General features: G+C 34.5%; 2 protein-coding genes across 3 annotated transcripts; one reads left to right on the top strand and one right to left on the bottom strand.

Annotated features, from left to right (window-relative positions):
• Window positions 1-760: 760 nt before the first annotated feature.
• On the bottom strand, window positions 761-11,555 carry LOC107217845 (zinc finger protein Dzip1). 2 transcript variants are annotated; one of them, XM_046731605.1, is made up of 11 exons: window positions 11,319-11,555; window positions 10,798-11,162; window positions 10,259-10,639; window positions 9,578-9,712; window positions 8,301-9,509; window positions 8,003-8,174; window positions 6,984-7,707; window positions 6,661-6,778; window positions 5,962-6,573; window positions 1,859-2,044; window positions 761-1,129 (listed from the first exon to the last, which is right to left on the bottom strand). In XM_046731605.1, the coding sequence occupies exons 1-9, from the start codon at window positions 11,437-11,439 to the stop codon at window positions 6,313-6,315; spliced, it is 3,486 nt and encodes a 1,161-aa protein (XP_046587561.1). In that variant the 5' UTR covers window positions 11,440-11,555; the 3' UTR covers window positions 761-1,129; window positions 1,859-2,044; window positions 5,962-6,312. The 2 variants fall into 2 exon arrangements, with proteins under 2 accessions (XP_046587561.1, XP_046587560.1); XM_046731604.1 differs by having other exon boundaries at window positions 761-1,154.
• A 133-nt stretch (window positions 11,556-11,688) lies between these two features.
• LOC107217844 (zinc finger protein 436-like) lies at window positions 11,689-16,204 on the top strand. The gene is made up of 4 exons (XM_015655523.2): window positions 11,689-13,270; window positions 13,592-14,049; window positions 14,518-14,705; window positions 14,948-16,204. Exons 1-4 carry the CDS (start codon window positions 12,160-12,162, stop codon window positions 15,360-15,362), a joined length of 2,172 nt encoding a protein of 723 aa, XP_015511009.1. The 5' UTR covers window positions 11,689-12,159; the 3' UTR covers window positions 15,363-16,204.
• The last annotated feature ends 74 nt before the right edge of the window (window positions 16,205-16,278 follow it).

Below are 16,278 nucleotides of genomic sequence, written 5' to 3' on the forward strand. Positions count from 1 at the left end.
TGCTTTGGCCATGTCTGAAAGGTAGAAAATTAATAATATATAGATAATTCCGTGCAAGGCGAGTAGCAACTTTCCTACTTTTAGAACTTGAAGGATATGCGACACTCATGAGACAAAGCTTTGAATTTTTGGACAGAAAGGTGCATAAAATTGCTGTTGTAAATCGTACTGGATTATTGGGTGCATGTTTACTTTTTTTACTGGTGGTTTGTTACAATGTGCTGGGAAGTGACCTAGCATTCCACAATTCTCACAGCGATGTCCGTATGCAGGGCACCGATTCGGCTCATGGCACGTATTGCATTTAGCGCAGTTCGACGTTTTGTTATTTAGATAATTATCCGCCACATTGTGAGACGGTTTTTGCTGATTTTCTTTTGGCACATGGAATTTGGAAGCGGATACATTTTGTTCACGGCTCTCCCATATCTCGACGGCTCGGCTAAGGGACAAATCTTTTTCCTCCAAAAATAATTTCCTCAGTTCCTTGTTCTTTACATCTAATATAATTTTGTCTCTTATCAGGCTTTCTGTTAAACCACCAAAGTTGCAAGTACTTGCTTTTTTCTGTAATCATGAAATACAAGTTTTACAATTAGCTTTTAAAATGCGTCGAGTTTTGCTGTTCGACCCACAAACTCAGCAAACCGTATTTCGGAGAAATTATTCAACTATAGAACAGGAAGGTTCAAGATCACCTTAAGTGCTCAGCTAAATGTAACTGTTTATTCGTTCTCCCAAACGATTCTTTGTAACGTACCTTCAAAGTTCCCACGTAGTGTGGAATAGTCTCTGACTGTTGTCTTACGCTCGAAAAAAAGATATATCGATCATGCACCTCAGTTTTTCTTGGTGAAAAGTGATTTTCGAATTTTTCTATTAGTATTTCCACATCTTCCTCATCGTCCGGATCGTCGAAAGTAAAGTTTTTCAAAACTGTCATGCCGACAGGACCGATAAAATTCAAAAGCATGCTGGCCCTTATATCTGCTGGCTTATCAGCGTTGCCTGAAGCTTTCAGAAATATAAGAAACTGCCGTTTCCAGTCTTTCCAGTTTTCATCCATTGCACCTACAGAACTCAATTCCGGCGGTCGTCGTGCATGTTCCATTTCTCAACTATTACGTCTCTGGTAAGAAAGATTATAACAAGCTCTATAAATTTCTATACTCAGTACAGTGATTTTAAACCATTGCTTGTCGCTAAATGGTAAAGGCCAATTTTATTCAGTATTTTTCGTCAAATTTAGAGAAATTAAATCCCAATTATTAGTCTTCAGTTCAAAAGAATTTTTTCGCGTGTAAGTTATATGAAAAAACATTCTGGGCGATCTCATCCTCAGAGGATTCAAAGAAAGCATTACAATTCTTTAGTTATTTGCCAATTTCTCAGTTGACTTAAAAAATACTAAATTCTAAAGGAACATCCTCTTTATTGCTGAAATTTTATTTCGGCACTCTAGAAAAGTATATTTTTTTTTAATAACCATAGCTTATGTATTAATATTACATACATTTGGAAATATGAATTTTAAAAAACATTTCACAAACATATCAGACATATTAATAAAAATGTTCAATTTTGAAGAATATTATGAATAAATTTTCCACAAATATTTCTTGAAAAAATTCAAAAAATTATTCAAAAGCAACTTGTCAAAATGTTCAGAAACATATTTGTTTTCAGTAATTTAAAAACAGCTGCCTGTGTCAATAGCAGCCTAATAGCAGCCCATGTAAGCTGTCTAATGTCTCAGTAATTAGAGGTGCCAACAAAACCGCAATATATATCAGGATTTTTATTCGTCATTGCGAAACAGCAATCTACTGCACAAACAGTTCCTATGAACAAAAATTACCTTCAATTGATGAATCAAGCTGAGTTATTCCTTTACTGTGGACACGCTTCTGCTGGCACAAGCGATGTCATCAAACACAAATTGACGACTGTGCATCCCACAAAGAGAGTCAAGTAACAATGCTATCGCGTCGGTACAGGGGGTTTCCCCTTCTCGTATTGGCAAGGAGCGCGACTCAAGCGACATCTGATGTTTACATTAAATCATGCTCGAAAATTGTGGGATATACGTAAGATATGTGTAAAAAATAAAAAGCCGCCATAAAAAATTGCTTAAAAATTTACAAGCACTGTAAATAAAAAATTTGATAGTATTCCTGAAAGAAAAAATTTTGTAGAACTTTTCACGATGAATAAAGTAAGTATAAAAATTGAAATAAATATCAAATACTGTTATTTTAGAATAGGATGAGGTTAACCGATGAAATCCAAACGAATAATACGTGGCAGGTACAATAACAAACATCAGAATAATAGTAAAATCATTTTTGCAACACCTACATGGAAAGTCCATTTTTATGCACCACTTACAAGCACCGAAAGTAGTCTGTTATACACATGTGCGGGAAAAACTTTCGCACATTGCCGGCGGTATAAGATTAACCTTCGCACATTGCTAGCGGTCTGCGAAAAAGACGGTCGCGCTTTTATCCACAGTTGCGCATTTCGCAAACAGCTGCACTAGCGCCACCAATGGAATAGTTTGTCACTCTTTGCCGTGCTCGACATCGTCACTGAACAGACATCGTGCCGTGGTTTCGTGTAAATATAATCGTGTATGTCGGACTTTCCATTACAGGTGTAGCAAAAAATAGAGTTCGATACACGCGCGAAAGTTGGCAATGCCTATCTCGCGTGAATGCGCCACACTCGCCCTTCGACTCGTCTACGGTTCGTCTCCGGGTTCGTGTTGCGCCTTCACGCTTGTGCGGGCATTGCCACCTTCGCGCACTAGTATCGAAAAACACTATTTGAAAATACTTCGTGTTGTGTAAAACTAATATTGCGCGATATGTTTTACTATACATCGAACATTCTTTTACAACCAAACACCTTTGTGACCGACGCATTTTTGATTTACCTGAAATTTTTTTTGACGGGTTCTATATCGAAAAAATAGGGATACGTATTCGAGGATTTTTTTATTTCACATATTTCGTAAAATAGAGGGGATCGAAAATTTGATAATTTGGTGTTTTTTGGCTTGAAAGGCTCACTTTCAAAAATTCATAACGCCGGTTCTATTTGAGCTGGAAAGTTCGTTTTTTACATCTCAAAGCCAATAAAATGAATTTTATTACAACAATTCTTTCATCAACGATTATTCCGAAATTTATACTGTTATAAACAATTAATATGTTTCAATCGATTTTTAACAATTGCACAAAATAAAATAACAAATTGAATTCAACAATAGCACAACCATCGTATTCTACGTGAAATTTTTTTATCCATAACGTATTTTTAATTGATGGAGAAATTATTATTACTGTAGGAAAAGAATTAATTCATCTACCGCGGCACGTCACGTCGGCGCGCGGGGAATTCCAATGCACGCCCTTTTATCTTGCCTCGTATCCGTTTCCTCTGTAATATAAATGATTACTCTATATTTTTAATCGAATAATATTATTTATTAGCATACAATACTTTATGTAAAATTTAACAAAAAAATAATAAAATAAAAAATATTATTGTGGCAAATAAAAAATTTATTTACCAAGATTTTAATACATTAATATTATTTATCAAACACCGCGTTCTCCATTACGTCACACAATATTTACATTCACTTTTAATATGTATAGTATTATTCGCTTAAAAATTTGCACAATCGGTTTTTTTTTTCGACACAATGAGAATTGCTTTGCTTCCAATTCTTCAGGAGAGGTTGGAATCCTACAAATTTTCAAGAATAAATGTAAATATTGTAAGACGTACTGCAGGACGAGGTACTTATTAACTAAAAATAATGTATTGAAATCTAGATAAATTGATTTTTTATTTGATACAATAATATCTTGTATTTGATTATTTTTTCGTTATATTTCTTACAAAGTCTTGTTTGCTGTTGAATATTATTATTCAATTGAGAATATACAGTAATCATTTATTTTACAGACGGAAAAGATACGAGGCAAGATAATGAGGCGTGCAATGGAATTACCCGCGCGCCGATGTGACGTGCCGTGGTAGATAAATTAATTCGTTTCCTACAGTAATAATAATGTCTCCATCAATTAAAAATACGTTATGGATGAAAAATTTGACGTAGAATACGATGGTTGTGCTAAGAACTCGCTACGAGGTTGGGGCAATTGTTAAAAATCGATTTTAACGTATTGATTATTTATAACAATATAAATTTCGGAATAATCGTTAATGAAAGAATTGTTGTATTAAAATTCATTTTATTAGCTTTGGGTTGAAAAAACGAACTTTTCAACTCAAATAGAACCGGCGTTATGAATTTTTGAGAATGAGTCTCCATGCCAAAAAACATCAAATTATCAAATTTTCGATCCCCTTTATGTTACGAAATATGTAAAATAGAAAAATCCTCGAATACGTATCCCTATTTTTTCGATATAGAAGGCGTCAAAAAATTTTAAGCTACATCAAAATTGCGTCGGTCGATTTTCATCTAAATCTGTCCGAGTCGTCAAAGAATGTCCGATATTCAAGGGTGTTTCACGGAACACGAAATTGAATTTGCTACATTCACCGTAAAACTATCAAAATAATCAGTTCGGTCGTGATGCAGTCGCTACTGGCATGACGTCATCATTTGCATGCAAAATTCGAGTCAGTCCTGTTGGTAAGGTTACCGACTGAGCTTCAGGCCCCTTACCGACCGCGTTTTGTCAAATATTGTGTTGTGCCACTCCCCGGTGTAGCGTACCACCTTCGAATGGTTTGGAACCGAGGAAACTTACGCAGAGGGCGCTTCGATCGATTACAACTTTTAAATCCAGGTCAGCGGCACCTTAATCTGAGTTACAATCACGGTTACAATTAACAACACAACAACTATTATGAACCATTTTCATATTTAATTTTCACGTATTTATTTATAATAAATCCATGATTTGACGAAGTTTGGTCCACTAAGAGCGCTCTAATCGATTCAGTCGTCCCCACCATATACTCCGCTCTCTGCCAATACATTGCTGCCATGTCACGATTCCACTTCAACATGCTGAGGAGAACCAGTGGAATAGGGAAACGCGAAACAAACGGTAGCGATTTACGGAAGGCTGTCCGTTGTATCCGTCAAAGATCCAACGGAAAATTTTTGCTCAATGGCCATCATTCGTTCCGTGTTTCGCTGTTCCGTTGTAATTCCCGGTTCGCAATCACTGAACTATAACACAATTTGAACGCTCACTGCGGTAGTGGGTTTGAGTCGAAAGAGATAGCCTGAAGGTGAAGTGCTGTCTCTTTCTACTAGCTGCTGCGTACGCGTAGTACAGTCCAAGCAAATACGTTACGTCATCGATTCAAGGGAAGTAAACGCGCACGAAAGAGGTGTATAAGCTTTTTGAAAGACTGTATCAGTGCGAGAGAGACAGCAATTCACATCCGAGCTGCCTCTCTCTGCTGAAAGCCAGCCGTGTACCAAGCCATGCGGTGATTGACACGTCGTTTCATAATTGCTCTAATGCTTCGACCTGTGTAGAAAATTGACCTCGGCATTGCTGCAGTACGCTCTACATTGCAACGTTTATTAAAAGTAGAAAGAGTCAAATAAATGTTTGTTTTATTATGAGTCTACGGACAACTTATCTTGCTATGTTTCAGTCAGCAATGAACTCAAAATAATGTCTTAGGACAATTTGAAAGCACCCAATTTAACTTAGGCCTTAATACGACCTATCACAGTGGAGCATCGATATGTGATATGACGTATGTCTCTTCTTTCCTGACATAACTACACTATGAATTTGAAAAAACAGTTGATTAATAATGTGTTTCGTGCTCGAACCCAATCAGAGAAGCAATTAAAAGATCCTTCAGTTCATTTCATAAGTAGGTAAGGATTTGTTCAGCATTTGTACGTCAGGATAACTGAAAGAAAAATTTTATCTGGCTGAGTTTTCTTACCATACTCTTGCTTGTTCACATTGCCTGACAATGCATCTATTTTTGAAATTCTGACAATGCGATTACTGAAGATGGTTGCATTTCTAGTACCTCTTTGACTATCTTACAAGTCAAATTGTAAAAAATATTGACCAAATTGTATCATTCAACCACGAGAAAATATTTCTTAAAAATATTCAATCTATTTGAAGCACTTACTGATTAAAATAAATAAAAATTAGCAAAAACAGTTGGAACACGTATATATGTAAATTACATAGCTGAGCTACATACAATACGTAAGCTTGACAATCATTTACACAAATTCAGCCGTAAGCACCATTATTAGGAGACATTTTGGCTGCATAAGTTTCAATTAGTTTTAAGGAATTCTTTGATGTCGGTTTCTATGTCAGATTCATGATCCATCGATGCACTTGAGGTGGCTTTCAAATGCTTGTTGATTTCTGTCGGCTGATTATTGAGCAATGGATTATAAGGATTATCGAGGCTAGAACTTGCCATGTTCGTAGATTCTCTGTATTCTGAATGACCCTTAGTTTCCTTCGAACTAGGCTTTGCCAGAAACATTGCTTCTACTGCACCAATTGGTTTCTGGTGGGAAATATTCAGCTAGAAATCAAGTATACGTTTTTAAAGGAAAATGAAATAGATAAATCAAGAGGTGTTTTAAACTTGGTAATTCAAAGATTAATTCACCTGGTCTTGTATTTTTTTTGAAATTTTTGCAATCTCACTACTCTGCGATGTTTTTAAAACTATACTGTCCATGCTTGGAGACTTTGCTTTTTGCGGTCTTACATCATCGTCTGACATACTAAAAAACGTCAATCATTGGTAAAACAAATCGACAATGAGGTATTTTATGCGCAATAAGTTTTTGAGAATATTTTTGTACTAGGATTGTGCAATTAATCAATTTATATTAATGTTGAGTAATTGTTCATTTGACTTCATTATCTGATTAATCACCCTCAGTCTATGATTATTCGAAACATCACACAGCCCTAGTTTCTACTCACTTTGAAATATTCCAGTCGTCGTCGTTAACTTCTTCATCCTCAAAACTATACTCTGGTAACGTTTTCTTCGCAGACAGATTCTCACCTGTAATCTGATTTGTACTTTTACCACCATTTCTTACACTTTGGTCTAAATCGAAAAGAACTTTCTTCTTTATCAAACTTCCAACGGATCCAGTAGTAGATTTCAAAACACTTTTATTATTCTTTGGGGAACCTGGTAGGCTGCGCACTAGCTTATGATCACTAAGTTTATTATTTGAATCTTCGTCAACAGATGAATAAGATTGTTCAATAAGACTTTCAACAGACGTTTTTGGCACAAGTGTAGATTTTTTACTTTCAATCCTGAATCCGAATTTTTTGGCCTTCGGTATACTTTCACTTTTGGACAGACATACAATGCCGTCATGTGACTGTATTTGTTCTTCCAAACTTGTGGAATCCTCTAATTCTTCTACGAATTTATTATGCTCTACTATTCCGGTATTATCTTTCATTTGAGAATAAGATGGTTTAGTATTTCTGACTAGAGTTGATCTGCTTCTGGGTCGCGGTTCCGGCTCTTTTTTATACCTTGATACGGTCGAATTTTTGTTACTTCTCAATTCATGAATGTTAGACTCGTTCATTTTACTTGGAAGTACCTCTAAGTTTGACATCGGCTTAGAAGCTTTGGAATATGAACTCATCAGTGGGGATTTCACAATAGGTGTTCGAAATTCTGTAATACAGCGGTAATTCTTTTTTTTTTACTTCTCTATTTAAGATATCATCGGAGTTGTCAATCAAGTCACTAATTTTCTTCACAGACTATCGACACACAAGTTTCAAAAAATATCTTTGTCGAACCTGACTGATTTTTATTATTAAAATATGAATATTTTGAAATATGAGAAATACGACAAGAAACCTAATACCTGGCTAAAATTCTTTTTTTTTTTTATAATAAAATATGTAACGACATACCAAAAAATGGAATCTAAAAGACATAGCATTTGCTTAAAAATTTTACTAACCAAAATTTGTTCGCTGCTTCAGTGCATTTGCAGTTTTAATTTTAAACTTGCTCATTATTCTGTCTAAGGAAGACATTTTTCTTGGGTGGGCTGGTTCTGCTATGTTCTTGTTCAATCTTTGTGAAATTTCTTCAAGTATTTTTTGACGAATGTAATTATAGTCATTTATTTTCTGAAAAAAAAAAAAAAATTATAGATTTCTGATTGAAAATAATCTACTAGTTTCAGTGATGTACAACGTATAAAAAATCAAGCAAACGTGATAATCAACACATTATCTATAAAGTTCAGTTGTTACCTTTGCATTTATATTTTGATGATGAATAACGGTTTCCATTTTTTGTTTGAATGTTGCCTTTGGTATGCCATCCCATTCTGGATCAATCCCCAAATCTTTCAGTTTGCCATCAAAAACATCCCTCAAATGCTCTTTCAACTCCTGCAATATTTCAGAATTTTCACGGATCCATTCCTTGGAATCCGTTGGTGAATTAAAATCTTCAATGTAGTGCGAATTCAATTTTCTCTCATCTTCTTCATTTTTGATTTCATCTTCAGACGCAGATTGGCATTCGGATTTTGAAGTACTAGATTCAGATTCGGTTTCACTATAATTTTCACTATCCTCAGACTCTTGCACAGTTTTTTGTCGTACATAAGCTTTAGTTCTTGGCAAATCCAAGGACTGTTCACTTTTCATACCTCGAAAACCAGCATTTGAACGTAAAGGTAAGTTTTTACTGTCAGAAACGGCTCTGATACCTTTTAAGTTTCGAAGATTCACATTGGTTTGATGTTTACTATTTCTCTGAGAACTTTGCTGAATCGCCTTTCCACTCCGACTAGAATGCAGAGACTCAAGATTCAAATTTTCCACCAAATATCGTTTTGTGTTTTCAGCATCTGAATCTCTCAAATTCATTGCAATCCTAGCACTTTTAGAATCACTACCAGTCTCAAAATAATCTTCTTTTCCTGTTAATAGCTCATTGTTATCTTTATTTTGAAAACAAGGTTTTCTATTCCTTATTGGAGAGGTCAAAATCTTTGGTGATTCACGACTAGACAGGCTCCCGATATTGTCACAAACTGGTTCGCCATGTTTGTTATTTTTTACGTTAGTCTTATGATCATTGTCTTTCCCTCTAATATTTGGCATTTTCTTCACTATATTTTGACTAGACGATTTACTCTGCAAATCAATTTTTTTTTCTTCGGTTGTTGATTGACTTGGCTCCCTAGACTCCCAGAGTTCATGCGCCAATTGTGCGAGCCGCATGCCCTGAGCTTCTAGCATTTGTTTTTGAGCCTTTGAATGCATTTCTAATTCGTTAATTTTCGATTCATAAAGCTTCTTCATTTGCCTTGATGTTTCTTGGCTTATTTTCAACTGGACTGATAAATCAGTATCCAAATCGGTCTGTTTTTCTAAACGTTCATTTATAACTTTTGCATGCTGCTCTTGAACATGTAGTTTCTCTTGTACATTCTTCAAGTTTGGTGTTATCTGCAATTATGAATAACGTGATAGAATGGATGATGCTAAAAAATTGAAAAACACTCTATCTTACTCACTTGTTCACGGAGCTGGTCTCTCAACGTATGAATCTCTTTTTCTTGTTTCTTTATCAATTCCTCAAGATTAAGAATTTTCGTGTCAGGCTGAACTTGGTAAATAGGACTTAAACTTACATCCTTTTGCTTCAAATTCTAAAAAACAAAAACGTGTAACTAGGTTTACTTAATAAAATTTGCAGCCTGTGAAGTATTGACTTGAAAAACACATTAAGCAACAATATCCACCTCAAAAAACGTTTTCTATGTAATGCAAGTTTAGTTTACACGTTTTGTTTTTCTGACTGCATTCTCTATGTAAAGTGACCATTTGATCAATAGTACAAAAAAGTGTATCTAAGTAAAAAGAGAAACTTGTGAACCATACTTTTGTTACATGAAATATCATGTGCACTACGAAGTCTTTTTTCCCTCATGTCTTTGCAAAAAATGTTGTTCTCGCAAAATGCATACAAATTTAGTTGGAAAAAAATTGTATTCGATATTTAAAAGTGATATAGCTCAAATATTAGTGGTTTTTATGGAAATTACGTTACTATATAATTCTCCCATCAAATTTCAAAAGTTTCTGATAAATAATGGGATGTTTATTATTTTCTTTCCAAAGTATATATACTGCCTTAAATGGAGAAATAAGGTAACAATCGGTAGTAATATTCTAATTTGATTTCACCAACTCACTCTAACTTCACTGAACAACATGCTCTTTAAACTGGCTATCTCATCTTGATACTTTCTCTGTTGTTCTCTTATTCTTTCTTCACGTTGTCGATCGTTAGTATATTCCCCTTTTTCATAAATATCCGGAGTTCTATGACCATTGTCGGTTCTACTAAAATCAAAATTTTTCTCTGATTCATTTCTTATCACTCTTTCCGTTCGATTGAGCCTTTCTTTTAGAGTTTTTATTTCGTCATGTAATTTTTCCGCTTCAACACGGTATTGCTCGTGTGCAGGTAAAGAAGGAGGCATCATATATGGATCAGACAAATGAGCATGGCGTCTAGCGATATGAGCACTCACAAATGTTGGAGCTATGAAAGTCTTGACACAATGTGGGCACTAAAAATGCATGAAATTATTGAAAAATACAGCTAATATCCTGAGCCAATTAACTGCTAGATTCAATTTAAATATCTTTTATCAGGTATAATATAGGCAGATTGTTTGGACAAATCTTCCTACTGAAAAATTCAAACAATAATGTATCATATGTATACCTTGAAAAGTTCACCATTAGAATCGCCAAGTTTTGATTCTATGATTCTATTTCTTTCCCTTATCTTTTCATTCAAATTCTTTATCGATTCTTGCAATGCATTAATCTCTTCTTTGAGCATCGCATTGTCCTCGATCTTCAGTCTTAGTTCATCTTTTAAAATGATAACACTGTGATCTAAATACTGTTTACAATATAATAAATATTCAACCGATAGTTGAGCAAGTCGAAATAGTTTGACAAAATTTGGGTCCAATATCTTCACATCGTATTCAGTTTCAAGGGAATAATCCACTACATTGTTGACATTGTCATCTACTGTCAAAAAGTCTCTTTCTCTGATCACCCGATCTATGTCAATGGAACCTTTAAACATACAAACAATTTTCTTTTATGTACTAAATGAAAATATACTAAATTTCTACATGGAAAATGTAGATAATATCCAATTTTTTAAATGCTTTCTAAAAAGCCTGTCTTCAACATAGAAAAATATCACGATTTATCCACAATTAGACGTACTTATACGATTCCAGTCGACCCTCACTCGGGTTCTATGGACATTAAAGCAAAAGCCAGATTCTTTAGCAAGCTTTGGAAAATCATGACACCAATTTGTACCAGCTCTAAATGAAAATGCCATCGCTATTCGACCCGAAACGCCAAATTCTTAGGTTATATTTGAGACATTTATCTCTTACATTTAACAATCAGTCCTGGGGAATTTTCAGACCGTTTCCTAGGAGTTTTCAGCACTGGCAGCTCACTTCACAACACATTTCAGTGTAGAAATCACGGTCAACCCAGCGTGGTAGAAATTAATTACGAAATAATTGAAGTTGCCAACTTCAATACTGAATATTCCCTAAAAGTGAGACAAAGCTTACTACTGACAAAAGAGCCACAAACTGATACCGACACCATCAACGATCGTGTAACACGATGGTAGTTGCATACCTATTATGTTTTATAATGGCCGTCATGAATAATTTTAACCGTAGTGACGTTTGTGTACGGGGTTTCATATATTTTATATTCGAAACTAGTTAATAATGTTAATCGTGTCGAGTCACATTAACAATATCTTGAGCTGGATCAATAAACGAGTTGAAAAAAACATGTTTTGTAATATCAAAGTGTTGTATTGTAAATCTCGTCTTATTCAACGGTTCGGAAATTATATTTGAAAATAAATTTTCTCAGTTGTACTCGAAATTGAAAATACAAACATTATGAAAAAAATGTCATGCAATAACTTGTTTTATTATTGCGCAATTAGCGCCGACGTATTTTCCTGATAGAAAAAAAAAAAAAAAAAAAAAAATCATGACAATAACGTTCTGTCGAACAATCTAAAAAAGACATGGAACCCACATCGGAGCTTCTGTGTCTTCTATGCACAGCAAGATTGGAGTTAACGACTTGTGTGAACATTTTTTACACATCGTTACCTCGCAACGGGATGCAACTTGTTAGTTTTATTCTCCAAGTATTAAACTGCATTGAATCTGATTTACGCAGTTCCCACGTATGCTCCCAATGCTACCACATGTTCCAAATATTGGAACAGGCGCAATGGACAGTAGCAAATATTAGAACTGAGATATTGAAAGTATATGAATCAAGTAGCAAGCAAAGTGACAGTAAGACTGTTAGAAGCGACGTTGCGAGTCTTTTCGAAATAGGTGATAAATGTTTGGCTGGGAACTTGAATCAGGCAAACAAATTCAAAACATCAAGCAGTCCAAACCAAGTGAAAACTTTATCTGTATTGCAAAAATTGAGTAACGATGAATGCTCGATTAGTCAGTATGATTTAGCTAACGGTTGTAAAGAATCTTTGATTCATAGTGGTGAAGTTTTGGATCTTGATAAAAAATTTGGTCAATGTGGAGCAAAGATCTGTACCAAAAGTATAAATATAAATGTACGGAGCGAACAAAATGTAAAAGCGAAACGTAAAAGTCAACTCAAAGGCGCTGTGGCGAATGTTGTAAGACATGTCAATAGTTTTGACAATATTCTGAATGATGAAACAGCAGGTGAAACGAAAAAAAAAGAACAAAATGTTAATTGTTTATCCAGAAATGAAATAACATTCAATCTAAATAGACAAGAAAAAATGGCACTGTATACTCATCGGTGCAAAGTATGTGGCAGGTTGTTTAAATATGCGAACGATCTTTGTTTGCATTCATTGAAGCACGGAGAATCGAAACCTTACAAGTGCAAAATTTGTAACAAAGTATTTTCAAGCATATCTGACGCTAATACTCATGTAGTTAAAGAACATCCACGGAATAAAGATGCCATTGACATTGTACACGAGCTCTTAGAGTCAAATAATGACGATCATGGAATATTTCCCGAGGAACTCCTTGGAATGTCGGATAATGAGGAACAAGATGATTTTGAATGGAAAGAAGTTGTTCGCAATACAGAAAAAATATACGAACACGAACATGACATATCAAGTATGTAAAACATCAATGAAAAAATTAAATGAATAATTTTTTACACTATTGTCTCTAAAATAAGGCACGATAAAAGATTAAATCGGCAACTCGATCTACTACCCAAAACTTTTTCTACTTGTTTCTAATTTGATAAACTTATTTACGTCCTTTATTGATTACATGAAAAAAATCTATCTCTAGGTTCTTGACATACTTTTTTTTTTAGATCTATTTTTGTCACAGACCAAAATTGATCCGAGAGCAAATTTTTATACGAAAATAATGTATTCTTATCCATTTCCACAATTTAATCGTGACTGAATACTATAAAAATTGCAGAGAACAACTCTGTGGATATGCTGGATGTGCCTAAAGAGCTTGCCCCTAATTCGCAAGAAATAACGTACAAATCTCATAGAATATCAAAGTATAGCTTAAAGCCATTAAAATATCCTTGTCCAACTTGCGGAAAGAAGTGGAGAACGTCAGCCGAGTTAAAAACCCATATGAAATCACATTCGAGTCTGAGACCCTACATGTGTGAAAAGTGTGGTCAGGCTTACAAGCACAAACACGCATTGGAAATCCATGTCGGTATGCACAATGGCATTAATCCGTTCCAATGCAGTTTTTGCAACAAATGTTTCACTCAAAAGGGAGCTTTGATGAGACACTTGCCGATGCATACGGGAGAAACGCCTTACCAATGCGAACTATGTGGAAAACGTTTCGTCCACCATACTTCGTACAACATGCATGCACTTTCGCACACTGGGAAAAAATCCTACCAATGTCACGTACGTAATAAGTATAGTTTGGATGCTTTTAGCTTCTACTTTTTCCTTTTCAGGGGGTAACGAGAACAAAAGAAGTTATTGTAATCGTATTAATTGACTTTTTTCTGAATTCCAATGTTTTAAGGTTGACATAATCGCCTCTGACAATTTTCTAATCGGCGCTAGATTTGTATGTATGATCAATTTCTTGTTCGATTACATCTTGAGAATGAATCAACGGATTTTGATGACTGGTCTCTTCTTCACTTAGAACCTATTAGATTTTGGATTTTATCAGTGTAGTATTCTTGAATTTAAACGAGAAAATCTTATTTCATCATATTTTCTCAAGTCAAAACACATACGAACTAGAAGTTCGTAAAGTCAGGTAGAATAACTGCTTGATCGACAAGAATTCTATTCACGTCAAGTATATTCATTCCAACATGCAACCACAAAATTACAATTCATAGTGATGATTCTTCTTAGGTATGTGATATGTCTTTGCTGTCGACTTCTCACTTGAAACGTCACATGCGAGTACACACAGGAGAAAAACCGTTCAGTTGTACTCTATGTGGAAAACGGTTCGCCGAACGATACAACTTGTTCGCGCACCAGAAGATTCATGACCCAGCTGAGATACTGGCTAAAGAAACAAATAAAATGCAGTACAAGTAGGTTTCGTTTAAACACAGGCTATTTCCCTATAACTTTTATTGCTCCGTATTTCTACATTGAACTCATTCATAGAATGATTGTAATTCAATTTTCAAACAGAAAACGAAAACGAACAGAACGGAGTTACACGATCATGCAATAAATAGTGTAGAATAATTATCACAGCTGGAAAATTCATTCAGTTAATTTTTCCAGCAAAAATTCGTAGTTTCATATTGATAAATCTTCTAATTTACAGGTGTAAACAGTGTGCGTTATTATTTGATAAGAAGCAGACGCTGGACGATCACTTGCGACATCATCACCACGAAGTAACTGATGGTACTAGTAACAGAAAGTGGGTAGGGAACGAAAATGACATTGGAACAGCGACATCAAAATTATTTACATCACAAATGGAGAATGAAATTGAGAATACGATTAAAGTAGACGTTTATGATAATAGAATACTCGACGAAGCATGGCAGCAGGTGAACTATACAAAATTGCAAAATATCGATAGTGACCCGAAGCTACCGCAATCACAAAGTAATTTTCAAGTTGGCCCAAATCCGTTGGCGATAGTCTCTGAAAATCATAAAATGTTGATCGATATAGGCTGCAATCGGAATGTAATTACAAACATGGGCGTTCCTAGTGGAAATCAAATCTAAACTGTCAAAGCACTGAAATAATAATGGGTATAACTGTTGTGCTAGCAATTTCCAAAAATAATTGCAGTTTACGAGCACAGTTAAACGAACGTCCATAGCATTATGCGCTGCTTATCAATTGTACTAGACTTTCGTAAAACAATGTTTTTCCTAGGGTAGTAATGCTCAACATATCTTTATTTTGATAAAAAAAATATACATATATACATATATATATATATACCTATACTCGAAAATTTTTTGAATAATGAAATGGGAATCGACACTCCGTAAGATACAACAATAAATAAAAGAAGTATAGAAAATAAGACAATAATTGATCTAGTTTGCGAGAACTTTATCACTTTTGACTGTTTACATAGTAATCAAGTCAATTATGCAAAGATATATTATATTAATTTATGCATATCGTATCAAATACGAATATTTATATGCAGAAGCATTGCCTTTATTCAGATTGAATATGACTGAAGTATTTTCATCTCTCTACACGGGAAATGTCATACCCTATATTTAACACATGATTTTTCGCAGCAGAAGTATTGAAAGAGAATACTAACTCTGAATCAGGATCGTTTGATACTTTTCTTTCAGATGATCGCTCCGTATGTAAAACTATAGTACAAAATTTGTAATTTCCCAATATTATAAAAGTGAAAAGATACACATGACGTACATAAAATTGGTATATTCCTTTTTATCTCTGTTCGTATTTATATTTATTAAAGTACGAATATTACACTAATTTCGTATTTATATTTCCCTCATTGATACAGCAGACACTATTTAAGAATTTATCAATATTGATGCTGAAAATCAAACTTTAATTGGATAATACCACATATAAATCGGTAAAGCGAGTATTTTTGAGAATTCTACTCCTTTTCAGCAACGAACTTGAACTCATAATCCGAGT

Source organism: Neodiprion lecontei, chromosome 2, assembly GCF_021901455.1.
Source record: "Neodiprion lecontei isolate iyNeoLeco1 chromosome 2, iyNeoLeco1.1, whole genome shotgun sequence".
Taxonomy (NCBI): domain Eukaryota; kingdom Metazoa; phylum Arthropoda; class Insecta; order Hymenoptera; family Diprionidae; genus Neodiprion; species Neodiprion lecontei.